At 47.2% G+C, this 26,984-nt stretch overlaps 1 protein-coding gene across 1 annotated transcript; it reads left to right on the top strand.

Moving 5' to 3' along the window:
• The first annotated feature begins 694 nt into the window (after positions 1–694).
• LOC144124937 (ATP-binding cassette sub-family F member 2) lies at positions 695–26,984 on the top strand. Its single transcript, XM_077657902.1, has 14 exons — positions 695–831; positions 1,590–1,772; positions 3,102–3,317; positions 5,022–5,210; positions 7,534–7,674; positions 10,262–10,388; positions 11,707–11,809; positions 11,928–12,023; positions 12,933–13,052; positions 13,773–13,862; positions 14,791–14,901; positions 17,449–17,511; positions 25,975–26,103; positions 26,548–26,984. Exons 2-14 carry the CDS (start codon positions 1,595–1,597, stop codon positions 26,875–26,877), a joined length of 1,893 nt encoding a protein of 630 aa, XP_077514028.1. The 5' UTR covers positions 695–831; positions 1,590–1,594; the 3' UTR covers positions 26,878–26,984.

The raw sequence follows: 26,984 nt of genomic DNA, 5'->3' as shown, positions 1-26,984 counted from the left end.
GGACGGGCGCAGAAACAGCCCGCGGTTTTTTAACTCCCAATCTCGGAGGCCGCAAATGAGCGTTCACCGCTCCGTTACAGTGGCTGGAATACTATTCCAGCCACTATTCCAGCCACTGTATACTATTCCAGCCACTGTAGCTCCGTATGCTGCGCGATGGCATATCCGAACGATGGACAGGTACCGCATGATGAACGTCTGGTCGCTGCTTTACACTAGAGCCCACGGCTGACATTCGTTCATTCCTCCATGTATTCGTTCACATGACGTTATGGATGAATCAGCTCCTGACATCGTTTCAGACGACAGCGCAACCACATGGAGGATGCCTGAGGGGTGACACACAATTTTGACCCAGGCTACTTCGTAAAAATAATCTGTATACACGGACACACCAGATGCTAATTCAAGATTATGCCTTTAGTTTTGTTAGATGCTTACAGATAGCTAAAACATATAAAACAACCACTAAAAACAAATTTAGAGGTAAGATGTCTTCTTCCACAGCAGCTTCTTGCCCAACCACGGTCACATTTGTGCAATTTTTCCATGACGTCAACTTAACCACAAATTTTATAAAATTCAGACAATAATATTACCTATTACCTTATTTGTTCTAATTTTAATTGTATAATTATATAATGTCAACAAGAGGCTTGACTTGCTCAGAATTATTACTTCAGTTTTATTTGCTGCGGTGCATTGTCCGAGCGCGGACCACGCCGCTCTCTGCTCTTCTGTCTCTGGAATACGGATTTGGTTTTAACACTGGTCTCTCTATTATATAAAGGAAACAAGTAAATAACGTGTTGAAATTTGCAGAAACCACAGGTAAGTGAAGGACGCGAGTCTGTCTTTTCTCGCCGTACCTCATCTCTGTTCCTCATACTTTTTGTTGAAACAGTTTAGCAAGATCGTCGGCGGAGGAATGAATGAATGAGTGGCTTAGTGTAGTCCTTTGTCATACGCCTCGCAGACTGAAATTTTTGGGGGTATTGAATAAGATTCTAAATACGTTTTCAAAAAGCGCTGCCTTCCAGTATTTCTTCTGCCTTGATATGCGAGTGTATGGAGTGTCTCGCTTGTGACGAAATTTCTCTCGGCTACAGCTGTTTTGCTCGCTTAGCACTCGATGACCGGGATTTTTTTTTTTTTTTTTTCACGTTGGTTTCGAGGAAGAGCGATGCTCCTCTAACTTTTATTGTTCTCGCGGTATCAGTTCTTGCCTGGGCCGTTATTCCCGTCGCTTTCGGTCCGCTCGTGTGTTGTCTGGCATTGAGGTATTGTAAACGAAATCGCAGCCTTTGACACGAAGTGCCGCTGATTGTGCATTAGTGCAGGTACCGCCAAAAATGTTAAGTACTTTTGTCGCAACTGGTGAGGTCCGTATTCTTTCGATGCCTGTCCACGGTTCGCTACGTTTATTATAATTCTCCGCGCTGGTTAACCGTGGAAACCGATTGTGGAGCAGTCGTCGCGAGAGGCGAAACCGCTTTAACCTAATTTAGGCTTACAATGTTCGCGCCCTCGTCACGAAACCTGCTGCCCGACCGTGACTAATTACGTCACTGGGTGCCGTGCGTTTCCAGAAGTCATGCCGTCCGACGCCAAAAAGAAGCGCGATGCCAAGAAGAAAGAGGCAGTTAAGAGCAGGAACCAACAGCAGCCGAAGAAAAACACGGCCAAAAATGCGGCCAACGGCGATGCTGCCGCCGACGTTATCGAGAACGGCGATGCCCAGGGAGACAACCTGCTGAATGGCAACATAAGCGGTGAGTGCTTTCCCCACCTGCATTTTTTTTTTTTGAGAAATGCCCAACTGTCAACTCTTTAGCGGCGGCTGCGTAACAAACTCCATCGTAGTACGTCGACAGGTTCACGCGTCGCTTTAGAAACTCGCGATCAGCTGTACTTTCCTCTTGTACTACTTGGCAGTGTCGGTGATGTCTGAGGGCTCCTCTTTCGTGGCGTTAATTTTTTTTGTCTTCTCTGGCTATTTTCGGCTCCTGCGCCTGTCTAGAGGGGGAATTCATATATTTGGACCCTACTCTGTGCGTTGGCCGGAGCGGCGGGAAGGGACAAAATATTACCACCAAGCATTAAAAATTTTAACTTGAGCTGAGGCACGTTTGCCTTTTTTTTTTTCTGAGCTGAAATACTTTTAGCTCTTGTTAGCAAGATTTAGGCTGAACATAAGCAAATCACATTTTACCACATTGTGAAAATACGCAGCATTTAAATGATTTTACAATCCTTCGGCGCTTGTTGAATTCATGCAAGGTGGGCTGGCAATATCATTTCAGTCGAGGCAGTTAATCAATCTGGGTTGTGTGGACAAGTCTGATCAGGACATGTAGCTTGGGAGTCTGAATATTAGCTGCATCAAGTGTCATTGCCATGCCCTGCAGCTTTATCTGCACTGTAAGGCTTGTATTATAAGAACCTGTTTTGCTAGTTGGTGCACATACCCATGAACAGTAAATGTAGAAGGGAGCAGCCATAGAAGTATGAGGTGAGGTTCTTTAGGGCAAATTGTGCTGCAGTCTCTTATTGAGATTGGTCGACTGTTCTTTTCATCTTGCCATGGTGAAATAGTCTTATGGTCTTAATCTGTGGCTTTGAGAGTTCCTAACTGCAACAGCAAAAGAGTGGCAGCTTTCCCACATGCGAGCACTGTTCTGTACTTCCTGGCCTAGGTGCTCAGGTAGACTTGGCCAGCAAGCAATGAGTAAAAAGATCTTTATTAAATGTGCACTAGTTTTAGTTTCTCTTTTTGGCCTTCTACAATCAGCAAAACCTTGTAATCAAATATTGGATGTAGAAACGTGCTGGCCAATGTCACTGGAGCTGACACTCGCGGCAGCAGTTTCATTCAGCTGTCCAATTTGATGGAGCTTCTCAGTGGCACCACTAGGATGTTAGGACATGCGCAGTATTTTTGCCGCAGCAGCAAAGCATGAGCACTGTGGCTGCAAGGGATGAAAACAAGGTGTATTAGGAGGTCAGTGTTCTCTGTGACCATACTTCATAAATGGGATTTCTGGTTGCCAGTGCCATTTTTAAGGTGTACCACGTTGTTTCTTGGCGGTGTGCATATGCAGAGGCCGAACGTGAGCTTATACGCCGGCTTGAAGAGGATGTTCGGTTGAATGCTGCTGCACGGGCCTGCACTGGTGTGCTGGGTGTGCACCCACGCTCACGGGACGTGAAGATTGATAACCTGTCCATCACCTTCCATGGAGTGGAGATCCTGGTTGACACGCGCCTCGAGCTGAACTGTGGGCAGCGGTATGGGCTCATTGGCCTCAATGGCAGCGGTGGGTGTTTCTCGGCTTACTTTTCCTGCTCTCTTGCTCTTGTGGGGGTCTAATTTGAGTTTTGCTTCTTTTTTGGTGTACAGTAAAAGCTCATTAATTTGCAAGGGACCAAAAGAGATGCTCGAATTATCGAATGACCCCAAAAAAACTGACAAGAACTGCTTGCACCACGGTAAACTTTTCTGGTGAAATTGTGAGCTATGGTCACCTGCTTTTGAGTAGAGAACAGCGCAATGGGGAATATTTTTTTGTATTTCTATCAGTGCTGTATTGCATGCACACTATCAGGAGTGTCAAAGCAAAACTGCTCCTCCAAAATTGTAAGGGCCTGCCCTGCATCTTTCCTGGTGCAACGTGGTAACAGCGAAGTGTCCCCTCACAGGCGGCTGCGTTGCATGTGTGGAGATTTCGCTGCACAACACGGACATGGCACATGAAATATGTTAGAAAGGGCTTATAAAAAGAAAGTAAAAGTGCCCTGCCCACACTGCCAGATGGCACAACGAGCTGTTAAGCACGCAATCTTCGTGCTTTTGAAGAATAGAAGAAAAACACGAAGCAGCAGGCAGCCAGGTTTGGCTTATGCATGGCCGACAGCCATTGTTGTGTTGCCGCAAGCTGGTGCTATGCTGAGGAAAATGAAACTGAAACTTGAAGACGGGGCCGTGCATTTTTCGTCACACCTGCTGTTGCAAGCATGCCAGAGGTGCGCTGGCAACTCTGGAGCATGCAACTTTAGAGCAATCATCAGGTCTGGGTAGGGCTATTTTGACAATCGCTTGCTGTGCCAGTGTGGTTAACCAGTGCGAGACTTCTAGGTGCCAAATTAGCGACTAACCTATGCCATAGAGCCGTGTTAGTGTTGGCCGGGGCCATGCCGGCAGTTTGAATTACCCTAGTTTCCTGATTAACAGGGCACGAATTAATGAGGTTTTACTGTGCCATACAGGCTGAGGCGGCCATTAAATATAAGACAATACTGGTGCCTAAAATAAACAAGCTGTTCATAGGAGACTCTGGCAACATTACCTGGATTGGTCAGGTTAACAACTGCGAAAAATAAGCCTTTACAATGGGTGCAACTGATGCACCTGCAGTTTGGCATTGGTTGACAAACATCTTTTTTGATGAAAAGAAAGCCAGCTTTCGCTTGTGCATATTTCGCTGCCAGCGTTCACTTGTGCTCATTTATAATTTGTAGTATTGCTCAGACCACACAGACAGATGTTACTTTAGATCTGAGGAATATGGCACGACTCATACATTTAAACTTCTCATAGCTTATAGACTCTGGCGGATAGTTCCAGTTATTTAGCTTGTGTCAGAACTCACTTTATGATATTGCAGGTTGGCTTTCTGAAGTGTGATCAGCCTGGCTAATTGGCACATACTGATATTACAGGTAGTGCACAAAGTGAGAAAGCTAACGAGGAAAAATAAGTGCATATTCTCAGCTCAAGTTTGTGTTGTGTGTGTGCGCCTTCCTTTTCTTGCTATTGTTTACAGATTGTGAACGTTGTGCAGAGCTTGGCCAACGTTGCGAGCGAATGTGCCTTTTAGCATTCCAAGATTTTGTGATTCCTTGTAATGTGGCTCTTGTGAATGTTTGCTGCTGCTGGGAAAACATTTCATCAGCTGGCTGTCCCCATTGTGTATCTGTTAGCTGATGGCTGGTGGTGGTGTTGTGGTTGGTCGACTGTGCAGGCAAGTCCACGCTGCTATCAGCCCTTGGCCGGCGGGAGGTCCCCATCCAGTCCCAGCTGGATATCTACCATCTGACACGGGAGATTGCACCCAGTGAGAAGACTGCCCTGCAGGCGGTGCTTGAGGTGGACTCGGAGCGCAACCGTCTCGAGAAGCTCGCCGAGGAGCTGGCACACATCGAAGACGATGGTACTTTTTTTTTCTTCTATTCATCTCTTCCTTGTTGACTTCCTTTGGGTTCTCTTATGCTTATGCATCATGCTTAGCATCTCTTTTCCTTACGAATCAGAGGTAGAGCGAGGCATTTTTTAAGCCAGACTGTGTGGTACTAATTGGCTGAAGGTGGAAGGCAAAAAATATGAAAATGGAAAGCACATTTTTTTTTTTATTTCGATGTGCTAGTGTCATGCAGGCTTTGAGCACTTGGAAATAGCTATTCACATGTTGAGGGCATTTGGTGGCTGTGAGAAAAACATGCCACACCAAGAGCCTGTTGTGCATTTTGGGGTGCCAATTTTAACATGAAGCTAAGCTGTGCAAGAACATTAGAAACCCATTCATTAGTTTTCTGAAAAATTTTGGAGGAAAACATATCTGCAGAAAACATTTGATCCAAAACCACCAAGATTTTGAAAATTGTTACTGAGAGTGAAGTCCAAAGGCGTTTATTGACGCCCTCACTTTCTGTAAGTGTGGATTATCATTTCTTGGCATAGAATTTGACAAGCTTTTATGCCGCATATAGACTTTTGTATTTTCGTTGTCTTTAATGTGACATAAACTTTAACGTATCCAGGCCGGTGACAGCAAGGCTCAAAATAGCCAGGACTCTTCGTTGTCACAGATGTTTTTGGATGCTTTGACCCTTTGCATTATGCACTGTGGAGAAGCCACTCTTGTTGCTGACTGCCGTTGTGCTTGTGATCTTCATGCTCCTAGGGTCGGGCGTCTCATGCTGATCAGTGTTGTTTTTGGATACCTTGCCCCATTGCTTCTAATGCACTGCGGAATAGCACCCCTGTCAGCTAACTACCGGTGAGCTTCTGATGTCACGTGGACGGCCGCCGTGGTGGCTCAGTGGTTATGGCGCCTGGCTGCTGGCCCTAAAGACGCGGGTTCGATCCCGGTTGCGGCGGTCGAATTTCGATGGAGGCGAAACTCTAGAGGCCCGTGTGCTGTGCGATGTCAGTGCACGTTAAAGAACCCCAGGTGGTTGAAATTTGTGGAGCCCTTCAATATGGCGTCCCTCATAGCCTGAGTCGCTTTGGGACGTTAAGGGGGGAAGAGGGTCCTAGAAAAATATTTTTGTTAATGAAGTCTTAATAATGAAATCTTCATGGAAAATGTATTTTTGCATGCTGATTCCAAGTATGTCATTTAATTTATGTAACTTTTTGTGGAGAGCTTTCAAGAAATTTTGCTGCAGGGAACTTGCTAGAATGCATGCCATTGGCTTGTCTTGACATCAAGCTATGCAATAAGGGTAGAATAATTATCCTACCTATCATAGAAGTCGAGTTACAGGGTTTTGAACTTGCTACTTCACAAACGGGAAGAAAAATTTGTATTCCTTTTTTTAAACTGACAACTTCGAAATCCTATAACTCAACTTCTATGACAGGTAGGATGATAATTTTACCTTCATTGCATAGCTTAATGTCAAGAGAAACCAATGGCATGCATTCTAGCAAGTTTCGTGCAGCAGAATTTCTTGAAAGCTCTCCACAAAAAGTTACATAACATATTGCACAGGTGCACAAGGTTTTCATGTAGATTAAATTGAATGACATATTTGGAATCAGCATGCAAAAATACATGTTTCCTGAAGATCTCATAATTGTGACTTCATTAATAAATATTTTTTTTCTAAGGCCAGCTTCCCCCCTTAAACCCGCATAAACTAAAGCTAAACTATCTAATGTCACGTGGCTTTGTCCACTCATATGTTCACATTCGAGTCTTCGCTAAATGCATGATATGATCAGAATTGGTGAAATTTTGGACATACATTTGGGAAATCTTATTATCCAGGACCGTATTAACCAGATGAGTATAACTCTGTGGGACATTTTCATTGCTTCTGAGCACATGACATGTGAATATATCGGCGAGGTTCTACTGTGAGTGTATGGGATTTAAAGCGCTGTATGTCCTACATTCTGGTATCGCTTCCCTTAGTCAGAGCAAATTTCAACACAAAAAGTCCGCGCCTTGCACTGCCAATGTCAGCATCTTCAGCCTTGAAAGGCATTGGCGCATCAGAAGGTGTGTGAAGCTGTGGTAGCACTGTCAACTAAAATTAAATTGTGCCATGTACCCAATTTTGATTTTTTTTTATTGTTGGCTTTCAAGCCAGTCTTGTCCTACTAGTGGGCAACAAGTTGTTATGCATATTTTTTAGCGTTGTGGAGTTCTACAAAACTTACGCGGTTGCACCAAGACTTTTGTCTTGATGGCGTCACCGTAAATGGACCACATATGTATGAATGCCTGTTCTGTGCTGTCCATGCAGATGCCCAGGAGCAATTGCTCGACGTCTACGAGCGCCTTGAGGACATTTGTGCAGACGTGGCTGAGATGAAGGCGGCCTACATTTTACATGGTCTAGGATTCACGCCTGCAATGCAGCAGAAGAAGTGCAAAGACTTCTCTGGTAAGTATGTAGTAACGGCTGACCCACCTTGCACTCGATATGGAGGTGGCTTTTGTTCTGAAACACTGCTTGTCAAACTGCTGCGCCCGGCATTCTCTGTGAAACAAGGCTGTGAGTTGCATTAGCCTTGTGTTTTTCGCCTTGGTTGGGTTCCTGTGTTGCTTCCTGATAGCTGGTTTCGTGCTGATTGCATCATGAAGCAATGGAAAGGTGCTTTGTAAGTGGGGGTTTGAAATAGCACGTTGGAATTGACTGGTGCCAGACCTGTAGTGTCTGAATTGCCATAAACTTGCAGAGGCAATGGTCAGTATCGAGTCGCAGCTCTAATTAACCAGGGTCAAATTAACAAGCTTTTAATATTTTCCTTTTCATATTGACCGCCCCTGCACACAACCATCATGCTTTGAGTTGTGCATGGTGGTAAGAGTTTGTGAAGTTGCCGTTATCACGTTGTTCACATTCTTGAACCTCTGACATGAAACCCAACAGTTGCTTGATTTCAACCTTTTGAATGCAAACTTATATCGCTGTTCTTTCAGTGAGGAAAGCTACAATGCATTTGTTGCCATAGTCTGATACAACTTAAGAATGCAGCGGCTTTTCCCCGTTTAAAGACCTCCTTCCAGCCAATGGCATCGCCGATTCTGACACTGCCCGCCGCCGATAACACCACCACTTGTTTATTTTTTGAGGAGAGCTCCTGCCAGAGGGGTGGTGGAGGGGAGGGGGAGAGCGTGGCGAACTTGGCAGAGTGCCCAGGCATAGTCATTCGCATTACGCACTCCTCACCGTCCTGTGTGTTTTTTTAACCTCGCATAAAAAACGTGCGCCTGACCTTCAGGGCCGGTGTTCGGCATGTTCGTGCTATCTTGAAGGGAATGGCCGGCGCCACGGGCTACCACTAAATTGCCGGATCGCGTCAAAGTGAATGATGCTTAACAGCAGCGGCACGAACACAAACTCGTCTGACCGTGCACGTTTGTTGATGATGGAAGGATGGACGGACTAGCGGAGGTATGATATGAGATATTGACCCTTCGAAAAAAATCTAAACTTTTTTTCTGCGTAATGAACCCTCCCCCCAAACTGATGTTAACTTTTCTGGAAGAAAAGTGGGTTCAATACGCAAGTAAATATGGTATATGGCGGCTTGGGTATTGGCAGCGATTGCGAACAAGATCCGAAAAATCGAGCAGTCAGTTCCGGTGCGTCCAAAATTTCAAGCGCTCTTATACATTGACTCTATGGGCCATGTCGCGGTGCCGCGAAAAAGTCTGAATAATCAAGCATGACCGAATAATCAGGTGTCCGAATTTTCGGTCGTCGACTGTACATTTTTTTTAATGGCACAAGATCACACGTATAACGAACGTTATTAAGCCCTGCTGATCGGTTACAGCGAATGGACAGCGTAGACCTGGCGCTGCGATGCGAGTAACTTGCCTCCGACTCCTTTGTGTGCTTGGCGTGCGGCATGTTTTCCCAATACTCATCACAGGCCAACTGTCCGCCCCGTTTTGCACTGCTCTCGACCAAGCTACCCTTCCCCGCCGACGTGCCTTCCAACATTGCCCTCCCACCCCTCCTCACAACTGTGCTCTCCTCTCCTCACTCTCTTGCAAATCCGCGCGTGGCCTCCGCGATCAACTGCACCGCCGCCGGTGCCGATCGCGGAGGCCATGCTCCGTGAAGCAGGCCTTCCGTGGGAGCCATGAAGTGGCTGCACTGACACTCACAGATGCCCCTCATTGGTCTCTCCACTGGCACTGTGTGTCTTTATCTTTAGCTTGATTGGCTTGATTACCGCCTGTGCACGTTGCACGTCTACCCCATCGCGCGCTTTTGTCATTCTTGCTCCGGTGCGGACGTTTCGATGGCTTCGTTCAAATATTGGGCCCTGGTTGTAATTCGGGATGGTGGACGGGAACACCGTGCCCATTTTTATTGTATTCAGCGGTAGAGATCATGAAAGCGGCCAGGGCAGAGGTGACGGCCACTGGCGACCGGAACTGCTTCCGCAAGGCCAGCTTCGTCAATGCAGTGTCTGATGCCGAGCCTGATGCTTCGGAAGATGACCAGATCGGCGGCGATTGGTGGCAGCGCGTTGTCGACTCTGACATGGGGGGTCATGACATTGGTTGGAATGATTTTATTTCTGTCGATGACGACGACGCCGACACCACAGAACCGTGCATGGACGAGGGCATCATTTCTGAAGTGCGGGACGAGAGTGACGTGGAGGAATGAGATGAGGATGAAACTTCAGAGCCAGCACCCATAAGTGCGCCTGTAGCAATGAGCTACATACAGAGCCTCAGACAGCTTGTCTATGCCAAGAGCCTCGGCGATAGCACGCTTCTGCTTTAAATAAACTGGCATCCTCCCTCATCGGATTCGCGCTGCAGAAACAGACATCCATCACAGACTTTCTGCAAAGAAAAAATGTTGTGTTTTGACTAGCAACTGTTTTTAAAGCTGTAGTCCACTTACTATGAACTTCGGGATATAACGAACGGACGCCGCGTGATGCTCATGTTCGTTATAAGCGGTCTCAACTGTAGCCTTTTTTTTTCTTGCGGTGGTGCAGGAGGCTGGCGAATGCGTATTGCCCTGGCTCGTGCACTGTATGTCCGACCACACGTGCTGCTCCTGGACGAGCCTACCAACCATCTCGATCTGGATGCCTGTGTCTGGCTAGAGGAAGAGCTGAAGACGTGAGTTGTTAACAGCCGACATGTTTGTGGGGCATGAGACCTATCTGTGAGAGCCCCAACTGCTGGTCTTAATTGCGATGTGTCGTTACGCAGTTACTGCTTTTTAGCGACGACTTCATGAACACCTTGCACCACCCCATTTCAGGCGATGGGAAGGGCACTCATCTCCATGTGCCTCATGCTAGCTCCGCTTGGTGCCCACGCTGTCTCACTTGATTCGCGAATTTCATGCGGAGAAGAACGGCTGTGGCACCTGCAGTCAACTCACTCTGCACGGAAATCAAGGGAGCTGGGCATCTTCTGATTAGAGAGTTATAGCATAGTGCGATCCGCTTCTGCATATTTGCAGATTGCCCCGAGGGTGCCACACGGCACCAGGCAGTGGCCAGCTGTTTGCATGCCTGCATGCCTGCCCTATCAGGACCAGTCAGCGCATGCACACTGGCGATCTGCGGAATGTGGAAGCAGATGATGCTATGCTAAATCTCTCTATTGATGCACGCCACCATGGCGGTTGCGGTGCGCGTGCACCGCAGCACGGCCACAGACACATGGCAAATACAGATCTGGGTGCCACACTTCCTCCTGCTTGCGTCTGTTGCTGTGAGCATACGTAGACTGGCTTCAGCTTGCATGTGGGAGCACAGGTATGCCGTGGCATCCCAGAGGAGGCACGCCGAACTGAAACCACACGAAGCCAGATTTCCAGGCATGTTATTCTCTCGTGACAGGCCTTAAAAAATTACATGGCCTCTACAGGGATTTGCTGGGCTTGCACTGATTTGCCATAAAATGCAGGTCGTTGCATGAACGGGGCACACATAGTTGGAGCTCCACTGTATGAACAGTCTTTTTGCGTTGCACGATCCCGGTGATACAAATCTTATGGGTCGTGAAAAATGAAGTATTTGTACCATCCAAATTGAACAAAGTGCATATGGAGAAACACGAGAAATGCATTCACCCAGATCTGTTTGCAGCTGACGGGATATATTTACAGTCACCTGCTGTACGTATTGCAACTAGCGATTAAGGTTGCAGCTCGTGCAGTTGTATCATCCATAGTTGCATGGGAGAGTGTTTACAACACCCGAAGTTCTTCACATTATACACAATGCACTCCGGGTAAGGCATTTTGCGAATTTGTATCGGCAGGGATGGTGTCATCTAGATTCTACTTATGGATTGAAGGAATTAGATTGGGACATTAAGAAGCTTTTAGCTACATAATTGATCTCTGATGCATACCAATATATACACTTTTCTTTTTCACGGTGCTCTCGGTTTGCAATGGTCTCTTTTTTCTTCTGTGGTGCAGGTACAAACGAATCCTGGTGATCATCTCCCATTCTCAAGATTTCCTGAATGGTGTTTGTACAAACATCATTCATCTAGACAACAAAAAGCTTAAGTATTACGGTGTAAGTCCTTGTTCCTTTCCATCTCTTTATACTGTCACTGTGATTACTGGCTGCATTCTTCTCCACCGTACAGCCACGTATAATGTGCATTCTGCATCATCTTCTGTGCTGTTTGTAGGGTAACTACGATGCTTTTGTGAAGACCCGTATTGAACTGCTAGAGAACCAAATGAAGCGCTACAACTGGGAACAGAGCCAGATTGCACACATGAAGGTGCGTATGCCGTCATAGTTTGTGCTTTTCAGTAGAATGCGAGGTTAATAGATGTTGATTTACTTGCATATTTACAGTGAAACATCGCTATAGCTGAAATTCGTAATATAAAATTTCGTCAGAAACGCGCGGAGCAGCGTCATTGAAAGGACAGCAATTCTGGTGATCCTTACTAGAGAAACGGAGAGACATTTTTCCAGGTTTTGGCGACGTTTCGAAGGCGCTTGCGGCATTTCCAAAGACCGAAAAAAACAGTGCGCCAGTTAGCTTGGCTTCCCCGCATCACCCTGCAAACGCAGGTTAAGCGCCAGCTATGGCAACTTCTCCGCATCACAGCCGTGTCGCGTGGAAAAAGGTACACCAGAGCGAAAGCTATCGTTTTCACCACCTCCGGGACAGCTGACATGCACACAGGATTGTTACTGCAAGCTTACAACCTCCTGCGCTTCTGCCTCCATGGCGTTGTCGACGGATGCCAGAGGCGTGAATGTGTGCTTACTGCTGGACTGCAACCCTACACGCCGCTACTGGCGAGTGCGAGATAAAAGTGCAAATCTTGGCACGAACACTTGCCACATCACCACCACCAGTCACTTGAGCATTGCGGTCAAGTTTGCCCCCTGCAATCCGAATGGACACTGTTTGACAGTTTGGCACTGGGGCGTTCGATATATCCTTTTCATGGCCAACGGCTTTCGGTATATATTGCATGCGTTTGTCAAAAATATTTGCGAAGGTTTCGATATAGCCAATAATTCGCAATATCTGTGTTCGTTATACCACTTTAGCTACGAAACCTACTTGCACATCGAACACACTTTTTGTTTACTGCAAGAGCCCCCACCACTACTGTGCCATGGGCAATGGGTGCAAGAGTCTCAATTCTCCATACTTTGCTGTGCCTTTCAGAACTACATAGCCCGGTTCGGTCACGGCAGTGCCAAGCTGGCAAGACAAGCTCAGAGTAAGGAGAAGACCCTTGGCAAAATGGTCGCTGCTGGCCTGACTGAGAAGGTCATCGCTGACAAGGTATGGCTGTCTTGAGCTCTTGCTGTCGGAGCTTTACTTTCGCAATTTGGAGGTCCGAACAGCAGAAAAGCAAGCACTAGGTCATCGGTTTTTTTTTTCTCGTTTATTAGCTAATTGATGGTGACCGTTTTTCTCCGGTTCTGGCCTGCAGCTGTAATAAACATCAATCATCGCAGGCATTTTGCAAGGACTCTGTGTTGCTTTGATGGTTAGCACTGCCTGTCGTTCCCACGGTGCAGCTAAAGTGTAAAGCTCGATTGGAAGGCTTGTTTGGCTTGCATGTTGCGTGTGCTAAGCTGTTCCTGCGAGCTCTTTGTGGAACTTGCTTGATAATCAGCTTCAAAGATGTGGGTCTCATTTGCAAACTTTTCTTTTCGGGCTAAGTTAATGAAGTGCGTGAAGTTTCATTGTCACGAATTTTTTGACTGAATGATTGAAAGCAAGAGGAAATTTTTCCCGAGTTTTCCACAACATTAAATTGCAGCGATAGCTGAACACGGGAGGTTTTGGAGGTGTTGTGACGTTGTTGTAGGTATCACGAACTAAACACTGACTTCGATTGGAAGAGGATCATTTGGTACCTTAATCTGCTCTGTGATGTCGCACCGTTCTGTAACAGTGTGCTGAAGGTTTGAAAACTAGTTGTAGAAATAGTGGACAGAGAGTCTTTGTGCACTGTTTTAACTCGGATGTTGTGCATTGCTTCCTTGCTTGCTGCAGACGGTACAGTTTTATTTCCCATCGTGCGGCCCTATCCCACCACCGGTGATCATGGTACAGAACGTGTCCTTCAGGTACAGCGATGACGGGGTGAGTGCACCGAAGGAGCTTTCTGTGGCTCATTTCTTTTAAATGCAGTCCGCTTGGGGTCGGCATCAGCAGCCTGCATCGACAGACAGTGAAAATGGAACTTCACTAGAAGCTCTATCGCACGAATCTTCGAGGGGTCACAAAAATATATTCATGTCATCCGAAATTTGTATCGTCCAAGATGAACAGAATTCGTGTGCAGAATTTACAGCTTCAATTTTTGCCTGACGGGGGTTTACTTACAGCTGTGTGCCAAATGTGACTGTTAACATCAGCGCTACGTTGGTTGCGCGCCGCCACTCGTTGCGTGACTAGCGTTCGCGGCGTCGGTGATGTATGGGCTGCGTGCCGCTTGCTCACTGCTCACAGTGTGCACTGCGCAACTGGCGATAGTGGCGTTGATGACATATGGGCCATGCTACGGCTCTCAGTACTCTTGGTGCGCACCTCGTGATCCCAGCGTCGTACAGGCAGGAAGTACTGAGTGCTCAAGAGTGAAGTCATGGCCCTTGCGTTTGGGCAGTGGTTTGTCTGTAAAAACTGAAATTCTGCCCATTGCACACAGTGCCCTCTGGCCACGGCATTTTACGAATTCGTATCATCCCTAAATTCTGTCAACTGGAATCGGTTGTTCTGTATTTTGAGCCCTAATAAAAGTGTGTCAACAGCTACTAAAATGCTGTCATGCTTGCTTGCGTAGCCCCAGGTTGATGGAGCTGCAAACTACAGTGCTCTTTGTGCTTACTCCTAATTTCATTGACAAGAGAAACTGGCATTTTCCTTTTTCTTTTAATTTTTTTCTTTTCTGTCATTGGTTTTGTACTTTTTTATTCATGTTGACGCTTTGTTCTACTGGCAGGGCATGTGTTAGTGTCATGGGTTTAGCATTTTGATTGTGGCCTTTTCTTGTGGCGGTGTTTGTGTGCAGCCTTGGATCTACAAGGACCTGGAGTTTGGTATAGACTTGGACACTAGGGTGGCTCTTGTGGGACCTAACGGAGCCGGCAAGTCTACTCTCCTAAAGCTACTCTGTGGAGAGGTCAGTGTCATCCTTGGTGTCTCACACTTTATCTCTCCAACCAGTGCTTGTTTGAGGTGGCACAAAAGTTTCAGTGTGCTCTCTGGCAAACTTTTGGCACGAAATTTTGAAATTGCAAAGAAAATCTGCTGTGGGTGGTGTGCAGGCACGGGATGGCTGAAGTCTCCAAGCTTCGGTCGGTTCGATCAAACGGTTACATCATGCCAGTCAACCCTGACGAGGGCTGAAGAAGTGTCTTTTTGGTTGAAGAACAAAAGCTGGAACAGGTCCAACGAGGTCAAGCTTTATTGTAACAAGGGAATTTCAGCCTTGCTGGTTCACTTCGTGGCCTTGATGAATTTTTAAAAATTTCCTAGAAGCATTGAGATACAATTAAACCTGTATGTAACAAACCTCCATATAGCGAATTCCTTGGTATTACAAAGTTTCTGAATTTCCCCAGCGCCGCCCCCATTGAAGCACGTGTATTTCAGACCTGCATGTAGTGAAGGTGTCTGGTGGTTGACCTTGATGTAAAACTGGCTACGCCTTCTGTTAGCTAGTACTTAGCCACTCAAAATTTGACAGAACCACACAAAAGTTTCGTGATGATAAAGCTTGGAACAGACATGAGAGAAACGCCGATCGCAGCGAAGCGGCTGTAGTTGACACAAAGTGCCGTGCTCCAGCACCGCCGGCGCATCTCTGGCGCTTTCTCTTTTGGAACGTCATATCACGTAGCATTACAGCAGTTCAGGCTAAAAAGCAGTGAACAATATTAGGGCATAGCAAAAGAAGAAACGGCACAACCAGTGTGCAGCCATCACTGTCGCGCAGTTGCTTGCGTGTTTCCGGCGCCTATAGCTCTCACGCGTTGGGAGCGGGCACGGCGGAGAGCGCCGGCGACGCAAGGTTAGGAGTCCGTTTCTTGGGGCAACTGCGAGGGGAAGACCGAGGGAGGGAACATGCGGGAAGAAGCATATGCCTCTACGGTCGGTCTATGGCGGCGGCGCGGCCGCGTGCGTTCCCCGCTGGCTTGGCCGCAGTGCCGCAGTCGCGCTATCAGAGTGATCGTGAAACTTTTCTTTCCGTTTGTGACTGCGAATACTGCTGTTTTTCTGTAAACATTTTCAAGCTGATTTCGCCTACATTTATTTCTTATTATGGTTTCCATTCTGCACAGTCCTTTCGACCCTTCTCGCAAAAACTGCATGTAACGAAAAGTATCACTGTTTTGTAATTTCATTACGACCAGGTTTAACTAGAGCTAGCATGGGAGAAAAATGATTCTAGTGGATGTGTTCTTTGGGCTTTTAGTCAAGCACGGTTGGCTGAACTTATACACAAGACAGTGTCAGCATTGGTAAAATTTTTTGTCAGTTTTTTGTGAACACCTTTCTTCTGTTTTTTTTCTTCCTAGCTACACATGGCTGAGCCTTATCTCGTTAGGAACAAACTTTTCTGGGTGACTCCTTTATTCTATTCTTGCTGCTCCCAGATTGCTCCAGGATTATCATTCTGATACAAAGGTGCTCCAACGTAGATAATTTTCTGCTGCGAAAATTGCTCCAAATCTTGCAATGGCTGTACCACCACTGACAGGCGGACGTATATTAAATTTCGACTGTCTGAAAAAATTCTGTTGAAACTTTTTTCCCCGCATAATGAACCCTCTCCCCAAATTGATGTCATCTTTTACGGAAAAAAAGTGGGTTCATTGCGAGAGTATATACATGGTATATTGTGATTTTCTGATGGTCGGATTTCAAAAGGTTGGCAGCATTTGGTTGCCGCTGAATAGTCGGAAATTTTCAATATTCGTTTTTCGAGTCGAACGTGAATCGAATAAAAAGCATTCAATTCGTATTCTTAATTTCGAATATTTGCCCACCCCTAGGTTCTGCTAAGTGGTCATGTGGGTGATCAGCATTGCGTCAGTGACTCTCAAGAGACGGTTGTGTAGTAGTCACAGAGGAAGCTGACCTGCTCATTTAAGTCCAAGGGGAGGGAAGGTGCAGTGCCTGGTGAAAGCTTTTTTTGTGCCACTGAGCTTCATCATGCTGTCTCTTCTTGACATTTTGCATAGTGTTCATGCGTGCTGCCCACTTTGTCCTAAGGCCTGGTTAAGCTGTTCATGTGCAGTCCCTGGGAAGTGATTTTGGATGAGAAAGTTTTTGCTAATGCGTGCAACAATTCTATAACGCCTGCTCAGCCCGTAGCTCCACACGCCATGAAGCGGACAAGTTACTGCATGCCAAGCTGTTTTCTAGTTGAAGCATCAGCCTAGTGATCCGTTATTCAGGTTTGTAATAGGATAGTCTTTGCTTTGAACTCGGAAAGGCTTTTTTTTTTTTTTTCCTAAAATGGCCCACGCTTTGTATTCTAGAGCCTAGGCTGTCCTGTTCTTGAGCCAACTTCAATAATAGTCCAGTGTGAAGTAGGAGTTCTTTACTCGCTTACTGGAGTGCTTTCCCTGTGGCAGACTGAGTTTATTGAAAGTGTCACTGCGTGGTGGAGTATCTAGGTCTCTGCCAGCCTGTGTGAACTGTTGTTACCTTCTCATTGCAGCTTGTGCCTAATGATGGTCTCATCCGCACTCACTCACACTTGAAGATTGCCCGATACCATCAGGTAAGAAAGCAAGCTGTGTGAGGGATTTCCTGTTTGAGTGGGTGTGACATCATACCAAAATGCAGCATTGTTGTCCTCATTGCTGTTGAAGCTGCTCTCTTAAAGTGCGTTAAGGGGGGACACGAGTCTTTGCGGCCGAAAAATTGCGAAAAAATTAGTTTTTCAATTTTGGATTATTCGTGACCGTGAGGTCATTCTCTACATGTGGGTAAAGTTTCAAAGCGGAGAAACCCCGTAGTTTTTCAGAAAAAGCCAAATAACGGGAGTATTCTGACCAAAAGTCTCGCGAAAGAACCTCAAGAATGCTCATTTTGCGCCGCGCACCATTTTCAAATGACGCGCCGGAAAGCCGCCATCTTGGTCTCGTTTGAAAGAGCATCTCTTCCTCTTTCTCTCCATCGGAGCTGCATGCTCAGCGTCGATTTGCTAGCCATGAAAAGAAGAAAAAGGAAAGACGGAATCTCGCTGTGCCATCGGTCATTGCCCGTCACGTGTCAAAACCGGCGCAGCTCATTGGCCCACGCCATTTTGTTGGGGTCCGCGCTGCCGACGGATGCGACGCCATTTTGAAAAAGTCTCAGCCTGATTTCGGAAGCGAGCTATGTCTCCACCGTACCGAAAGTTCTGCAGTGCGCACAAGTTCGGTAAAAGGCGTAAAAAGCCTTCTAACAAGCAAAAGGATGCAGTGGAAGGTCGTCCGTGCGCTCTCGAAGCAGGTGATCGAAGCGAGGCAGTTGTGTCGCGACGGGCGTCTCCGCGGCCGATTCCGATGACACGGGTGGCCGCCAGTAACGAACGCGCGTCGACGCGACGTTTATGAGCCCCCAAGACTTGGAGCGACTACAAGAACGAGCTGACGCCTGAATTTCAGAGCTCTGTTCTATATCTGTGACCGAGCGCAAGCTGCAGGCTCTTCGCACTGAGAGAGGTGACACAGGCCCGGCGGCGACGGCAGCGGCAACGTACACGATCGTCGATCTGTTAGCAATCAACCGGCTGCTCGAAAAAACCGTGTGCCGCCAGTGCGGTGGCGACGTGTCCATTCAGAAAAGCACTCGCGAATACGGTGTTGCTGTACAGTTGTGCTTGGAGTGTTCTGTTTGCGGCGATGTCGTGCGCGAGTGGAGTTCCCAGCGTCTACCTGGAAGCGCAAAGTGCAATCCCTTCCAGGTAAATATTCTTGCTGCCTAACTACAGGGAACGGCCAAACAGCACTGAATGACTTTTTTTCGACCATGGAAATCTCCCACAGGGGTCTTCACAACAAGACCTACCAAGCACACCTCAAGTCCAAGTTGAAGCCTGCCGCGACGCTAGCTGCTGAAAGTGTGCTGACTGATTGTGCTTCCTCAGTGAAAGAACTATACAGAGAACTGAATTTTGGTAATCCCGGAAATATCGCAGTCTGTTTCGATGGAACGTGGATGACGAGAGGGCACCAGTCCCACATTGGTGTGGGCTCTGTCATAGAGCTTTTTTCAGGCTATATGTTAGACTATGTAGTGCTGTGCAACTACTGCCTTGGCTGCAAAAATGCACCCAAAGAGGAGGACCCCCAGTACAACGCATGGAAGGCACAGCATGTATGCCAAAAGAATACAGATTCAAAATCCGGGCAGATGGAGGTGGATGCAGCTCTGATGCTCTTCCAACGATCATTGGAGCGGCACGGCCTGCGCTACACCACAATGTTCTGCGATGGAGATAGCAAGCATTTTTGGGCGGTAGAGGAAGCAAAGGTATATGGTTTCATACCAGTTGAAAAAGAAGATTGTACAAATCATGTACAAAAGTGGATGGGCAGTGCTTTGCGCAATCTTCTCCAAAAGCACAAAGCAGAGGATTGTGAAAGGTTTGGCGACGCACCAAGCCGTTACATCGCCACTTTTGATCACTTGAACTGCATTCACCGGGGCATAAGTTTTGAGTGGTAAAGGTCGACTGACTGCAGACCTTATCACCAAACTCGGCAATTACTACGGTTGGGCACTAAAATCTAATGCAGGTGATGTGGAGCAAATGCATTGGGCAGTAATGGCCACATATTATCATGTGACGTCGACCGACAAGCGCCCAAACCATGGCCTATGCCCACAAGGCACCAACTCGTGGTGCACACAGAATGCTGCGATTGCAGGGGTCAGTAGCCACCGAAACACCGTTACAACCCGCCCGACTGCGTCAGCCAAGCATTGCTACCTGTGTACAAGCGCCTTGCACACAAAGACTTACTCAGCAGATGCCAGCGAGGACAAACGCAGAATGCAAATGAGGCACTGCATTCAGTGATTTGGTCCTTGATGCCCAAGACAAAGCATGCTTCGCTGATATCTGTTGAAGTGGCTGTCGCTGAGGCAGTCATGCGGTTTAATTCTGGGACACAGGAGGCTGCGTCACACATTCTGCAAGAGCTCCAAGTGGAACAAAACCACATAGCCAGCCAGAGGGTACAGGAGAAAGACTCGCCGAGCTATAGGCTCCGAGCAGAAGCGTGCAGCCTCAGCCTGCTTCATCTCTGCCGCAAGGCGACGTGACCACACCTATGTGGAATGTGTGGCCGCGTGTCATCCAAGTACCGTCGTATGACACTGCGATATTGCCGGCGTTCCCAAAGTCGAGTTCATTATAAAGTTCTCGAACTGACCACGCACACTCATGTGTCACTTGTTCGGCCGCACGGGCCGCAGCAGGCGTCAACTTTTTCTTCGCGTAGTCTTGCCACGTTTTACTGTGAAGAGCGCGATGGGATATGTTGAGCGACGAGAAAATGTCATTCAGAGCTGTCTGCTGGTTCGCAGTGCTCTGCATTGCACGAGCAGCGAGCACATTCACGACGAAAGGATTAACTTTCTGACTGCTACATACCCGCGGCGAACTCCATGTAGACGATGTGTCCCCGCAGTTTGCGCACCGAAGAAAAAGTTTAACAGCGAGGCCATATTCCCGCTCTCCTTTTGCGAAGCTAACATCGTCGCCGCAGCACGTTTTACACTTCACGTGTTTCATCACACTGTTGAGTGAGTCTAGGCAAATTATCGTGAAGCTTGCCTCGTCGCGCGGACAGTCCGCCAAGCTGTTGTCACGGAAACAAGCAGACTTCCGCTTCGTCGCTGGAGTTGAGGCGAGTTCCTGGAGTTTTTGTTTACTTTTCATTTTCTTTTCAAGCACATCTGAAGGCTCGAGCATGACCGTATCACGGCAAATGCGGGCGCTGCTGTTAGCGGCTTCCCGTGCTGCGGTGCGAGTTAGGCCTACCTGCGGAGCCTCGCCGACTCGATCGTTCAGCGCAGGAGTTTCGTCGCTGTCGGTGCGCACAGTTGGAGCATGGCGCCTTTTGAAGTTATCGACGAGTGACTTCTTCCTTTTCTTGCCACCAAATTTATGCCTTGAATGCACCTTGCGCGCGGAACCAGGCATCGTTGTGCGTTTCTTGTGCTGCACGGTCCGGCACAAAGTCCCGTCTCCCCGCGGCCTGGGCGCGCTGAGCAGACACTGCCAGCCAGCTCCACCAATCGGATGACGACCTGCTGTCACATGCCGCGATAGCCAATAGGATTTCGAATGCCACCTTTCCTTTTTCGCTATTTTCTTGCCAACCAATGGGCGAAACGAAGCAGCACTGGCGGGAAATTGAAGGCAAAAGGCGGCTCTTTCAAATGCGACCAAGATTATATAAATTGGTATTATGACCAAAATTCTTAACTTAGAGGTGAGAAATTTAGCAGATAGGTAGGTAGATAGCCGGTGATTTTGAAAATAACATTTTCAGAAAAACAATTTTTTTCGGCATTCTTCAGCCCGAAAGACCCGTGTGTGTCCCCCGTTAAGTATAGCCATGCAACGCACTGGCTTTGGCTTGTCATGCGGTGCCTCAGCGCTGCTAATTTGTCTTGTGCGCTGGGCATTCGCAACAGAAAGGACAAAATATTATACCATGCAAAGAACTAGAATGAGGAGTGCGTTTCCTGTCTTGTGCGCTGGGCATTCGCAACAGAAAGGACAAAATATTATACCATGCAAAGAACTAGAATGAGGAGTACGTTTCCTTGCAGCAAAGTGCTGCCCGCGAGGCTCAAGCGATACGCACCATAGCAACGTGCCGTTTGCCCAGTGTCACTAGGTGTAACATGCTTTGCATCAAAGCTGCAGTTACAGTGCTTTGATTCTAGTCGGTTTACTGTAATGTTCTGGCCTTGTTACCAGTTTATCATCACGCAATAACTTCTCATTAAAATGAATGTATAATGTATGTGAAGCGTGCGGAAAAGTAGCCAGTCGAACACCACCCCACACCGACTGCCACAGGTCGCACGCATGGTGCGTCACTCTGGGCCGTCGGCCAAGGCATCATTGCTGTCAGTCGAGCGCTCGATATTCAGGGATCTTGATCTTAACTTAGAATCGCATGACGTTTGCCAGGAAATTAATCTAGCAACCTGTTTTACTTTATGCAGTTATGTCGCGCTGATCGTCAGGCACACGTCTCATCACCCATACTTTCAATGCATTATGTATTGGAAGGATTCATTGGGACTGCGCTAATTCATCACAAAAATGCATGTGACAGCATCAAAAAAAAGGGGGGGACACATATTCAGGGTTCCTCTATAGTTGGAAAAATTTTACGGAAAAATGCCGGTTCAGTGTAAAATCTGCACCCCGTCAAATCTGCAGGAAAAAAAGTGCTCCCCTTACATGAGTAGATGCGTTATTATTGGCGCCTGTGCTTCTATATGCTACTCAGGTTCGGGTTCCACTGCACATTGTGAACATTTTTATGCCATTCATTTGAAAGGAAGAGGTGTGACATACATATATGATTTTCTGATAGTCCCTGATAAATGTGTTAAGAGGCTCATTATGCTTGCTGGTCACGCACAACCTCTAATGGGTGATAAATGCAAGCTGGAAGGGAGCAAGAACAAATGCCTTATCTCTCGTGTTATCACATGTGGCTGTCTGGAAAACCCATGGACAGTGGGGGACACTGGCTTCTATATTGACTGATCGTTGTGTGCACTTTGGATCGCTGCACAGGGCATTATGCCAGATGATTGAAAGGAACAGGAAACTCTTATCTTTGGTAGTTTTTTTTTTTTTTCAATCGTGAAATTATGAATTCAGTTCAAGTTACGGTATTTACATGATTCTAAGTTGACCCGAATGCAAGTCGACATCCTCATACATTTCAGGAAATAAAAAACTTGGGAGGTCGTTTTTAGCTTGCGATAGCGATAGAATGCGCTAGCATTATCCTGCAGCTGCCGCTTATCGCCAGCCGCTATCCGTTGCCGAGCGCAGGCGTGCCCGTGGGCACATTCCAAAACGAAAATGTATTAGTCACTGGACTACTCATCTGCACTTGTGCCATCGTCCAACTAGCGCTGCAGTCATGATCGCTGCTGCGGTCCCACAACACGTCATTCTAACGTCGTTTAGCGAAAACTCACACTTCGCAAACAGCCACATCACAACATGCGTGGAGCAGCTGAAAATTTTGCCTCGCTGCCGCTGCCACACCTGTGTCACCCATTGCGAACGTCGAACTTGTGCCCCGGCGCACAATTGTTTGTTTCTTCGGCGCAAAGAACGACAGCAATCTTGAATGTAGCCGCGACCGAGCGCCGGTCGCTTACCGGACCCGGAGCGCAAATGACTGACGAAGCGCTACATTAAAAACTTGTGAAACACGGATGTCAGTAGACAAATGCGTCAGAAACAAAGATAAACTAGCGTGAGCGGTGTCGGCTCTTCTGTCGGCTACCGACACTCCCCAGCGCTGCTGCCGTTCCGAGTGGCGGTGCCGCCGTGTTTGGAACAGCTACCCTTCCATCAACTATAGACTCTCCCTTGAGTGCCGAGTGCGTAGTTGAAACTGAAAAAAAAAAAAAAACTTGGAGGACGCCTATTAAACGTGCACTAAAGAGGAATCTGAACTCTCTTTTTACCACGGGAACTTGATCGACACGTTCTGAGCGTTCTTAGAAACTTCAAGTTATTGTCCTGTACGGCCAATTTCCTTAATTTAAATCGGATTAAACTTTCCGGCTTCCGTCTTTACTTTTTCTACTCAGATGGTAGGAGGAGTCAACCAATGCATGGCGTGCCTTTCAGCCAGTCTCGTGGCGACTTCGCTTTTGCGTTTATTTTGTTGTTTTTTAGGTTTCTGTGAATAAATAGTTTCAGTCACAGACAACATAGCTGCAAATTAGGCCCACGGAGATAAAAATACGCGTGGACTCCTTGGTTCACGTATTACTCCGGCGATGGCAGAGCAGCAAGACACCACGGGACTGGCTGAAAGGCATTCCGCACGTTGATTGACTCCTCCTACCTACAACGTTTAGTTAAAAAAAAGAAAAAGGCGGGAGTCGGGACATTTAATCGGATTTAGATTGGGGAAATCGTTCGCGCAGGATAGTAATTCGAAATTTCTAAAAATGCTCGGTATTATAGATCGAATTCCCACGGTAAAAAGATGAGTGCGCCTCTTCTAGAGTATAACGTTCAATGAGTTATCATAGTAGTAGTAAGTGGTTTCATTAGAAATAATAATAGACAAGGAAGGAAAAGTTTTTTCTAGTCCCAGCATCTGCTATCGATACTGAAGCACCTGAGCTGGTGAAGCGGAAGTAAAGGATAGCAGGCAGAATGGAGAAATGCAATGAAAGGGGTGATGAGTTATCGGGCCGCTTCTCAGCAGTCTCAATCTGCAGCCACATCTGGGGAGTGGAGTGGAGGAGGGTGTTGCGGGTTTGCTGCTTAGCGACGGCCGCCGCGCGTGGGGACGGGATGCTGGTTCTGCGCGTTGACATAGCAGCTGCTCAAGGGAGCAAAAATACAATGTGCAACAAAAATACAGCCATGCTGTAGCATGCCTGATATATCGTTTGTCTCGCCTTTTTTTATGGTGTCGTGCTTTTGTTTCGATTGTAAGTTCGCTCCCCCACTTTGGATTTTCAAATTTTGAAAAATGGGTCGACTTACAATCGTGTAAATATGGCAAATTAACATTTGGTAAAGTCAAACTACAGCTGTTGCTGACCACTTTATTGCCCTCTGCTATGTTTAGGTGGTTTATTCTCCTGTCTCATACATCCAGTCCTCTCATGTACACCTGAAGTTGTGTTCTTTTTTGAAATTTGGTCAGACCAGTGAACTACTGCAGAAATTTTTGTATGTGTAAGAGATTGCAGTCGGAAGGCATACTTTTTTTTCAAATGAAATCTATAAATTTTGTAAAAACTGGCTTTAAAGAGGAAAGTTATTTGTTGCCAGAGAAACTCATTACTGCAGGATTCATCCTCATTTCGTTCTCTCTTGTGTATGCCTTTGCCTTCAGCACCCTCATAGACAAGTGTAGTATTGGAATTTAATGCCGCTTTTCATTGAAGTTTCAAAACCGAGTTACCAAATGAGCTAAACATATCTGTCAGCCTGATAGTTCCCTTCACTGTGGTCTGTTGTATAGTCAGTGCACATATCCCAGGGTACCAGTTAGCTTTTAAAGCAGGCTGTGTTGTGCTTTGCCTCGGTGTTCATTTGAGCTTTTTTAAGTTGCAGTCACTTGATTGATCCCAGTGTCGTCATGCTGCTGTCCTTTCAGGACTTTCTCCTTTTGTGCAAAAGGCTTCATCATTGTAAACCTCCACATAATATATGCAGCGTTTGACCTTTTTACTTGGGTGCACCTAATTTCTGACCTGGACATGCTGTTCATATTGAATGGCTCTCCTGGTCTGGTTGCAAGAGTTGCCATAAGCATGTGAAAAAAATGCTTTAGTGCACTAGCACTGAGGTTTCCACTCAAAACGAAAAGCTGTTGGCTGTCAGTTTGTTTTTGGTCCCCAATCTTGTGGCAGGCCGCCCACCGGGTTGTGGACAACTTGCCAGGTGCGAGCGTGCATGCGTGTACTGCCCATCATGCGAACTGCCCACCATGGCAGCTCAGTTGATTAGTTGCGAGAGATTGCTCGGGAAGAGCAGCCTAGGTCTCACAGGCCCCACCGGTGGCAGCACCTGCCATTGCAAGGCAGTGGCGCTTTGCTTAACTGTTGCACCACTGCGCCAGGAATGATATGGGGACTCTTATAGATCTCTGAACATAAAGGAGAGAATGACCAATTCCGAATATGTGTGCATTAACCCGTTAATGGATCATAGCACCGGAATCAAAATGAAAACCAAAGTCCTAGTGCGCCTAATTCGCATTTGGCTGAACTGCGCAAATTGACCGTCTGTCGTGACTCTTTCTGCTGTGACTGGCTGCCCAGCAGGGCTAAGTACATATTGCTACGGTACCATGCAAATTCCACCGTACTGGTACAGCATTTACATTGACCTAAATATCAGTGAGTCTTGAAACTTCATTCACAAAGGCCGTGCTCACACGCAGAGTCATGGAATGCTGTGTGCATCTTTTGAGAGCCTTTGTTGTTCTGTTTTCCTTGAAACCTTGCTCAGCACCTGTCGGAACAACTGAACCTGAACATGTCTGCCCTCGAGTACATGATGTCGAGCTTCCCGGAGGTCAAGGAGAAAGAAGAGATGCGAAAGATCATTGGACGCTATGGCCTCACTGGAAGGCAACAGGTGAGGGTGTTGGGACATTTTGTCTGTGCAAAATATGGATAGTAACTGGGACCATGGGGAGCCTTGGCAACTGTCTTGCTTCAGCAGTTGAGCGTTTACTTGTAGGTTTTCATTGGTCAGCATTGTTCACGCCTATGAGAGCAGTGGAGTGCAGTTTTTTATTGCTGACTACTTTGTAAACAAGTAATTCTTGTTACTTTAAAGTATAGAGCTGTTTCTAGCCCAGGCATTTCAATGAAGAGAAGAGCAAGAATTAGGGGCTCTATACATTCTGCTGTGTGTGGTACTTTGTGCCTGGCTACAGCAGTAGTTGCACAGCGGTAACACAGTTCTTTTGTGCATAAAGGAGACATCAGGAACGTGATTTAATGCATGCCAAGATGTGCCACAAGTGTGGCTCTGTAGCAGCACTGTCTTGACCTGCTGGCATCTCCCCTGCACCAGATATGCCCAATTCGACAGCTGTCGGACGGCCAGCGATGCCGCGTCGTGTTTGCCTGGCTGGCATGGCAGGTGCCACACCTGCTGCTTCTGGACGAGCCGACTAACCACCTGGACATGGAGACCATCGATGCCCTGGCCGAGGCCATCGCAGAGTTTGACGGCGGCATGGTGCTGGTGAGCCACGACTTCCGGCTCATCAGCCGGGTGGCCGAAGAGATCTGGGTCTGCGAGAACCAGACAGTGACCAAATGGAAGGGCGACATCCTTTCCTACAAGGAGCACCTGCGCAAGAGGGTCATGGCAGACGCCCAGAACAACAGACCAAAATGATTGGGACACGTCCACCTCACTCACTACTGCCTACTCTTCTGCCTTGGTCCCTGTCCTAGCATTGCCGTTTTCTCAACAAGGATAATAAAATGGAACACACTCTTGGC

This window comes from Amblyomma americanum, chromosome 3 (assembly GCF_052857255.1).
Source record: "Amblyomma americanum isolate KBUSLIRL-KWMA chromosome 3, ASM5285725v1, whole genome shotgun sequence".
Lineage (NCBI taxonomy): Eukaryota > Metazoa > Arthropoda > Arachnida > Ixodida > Ixodidae > Amblyomma > Amblyomma americanum.
Note: the sequence above shows the minus strand (reverse complement) of the source record. Positions and strands in the feature narration are given on the sequence as shown.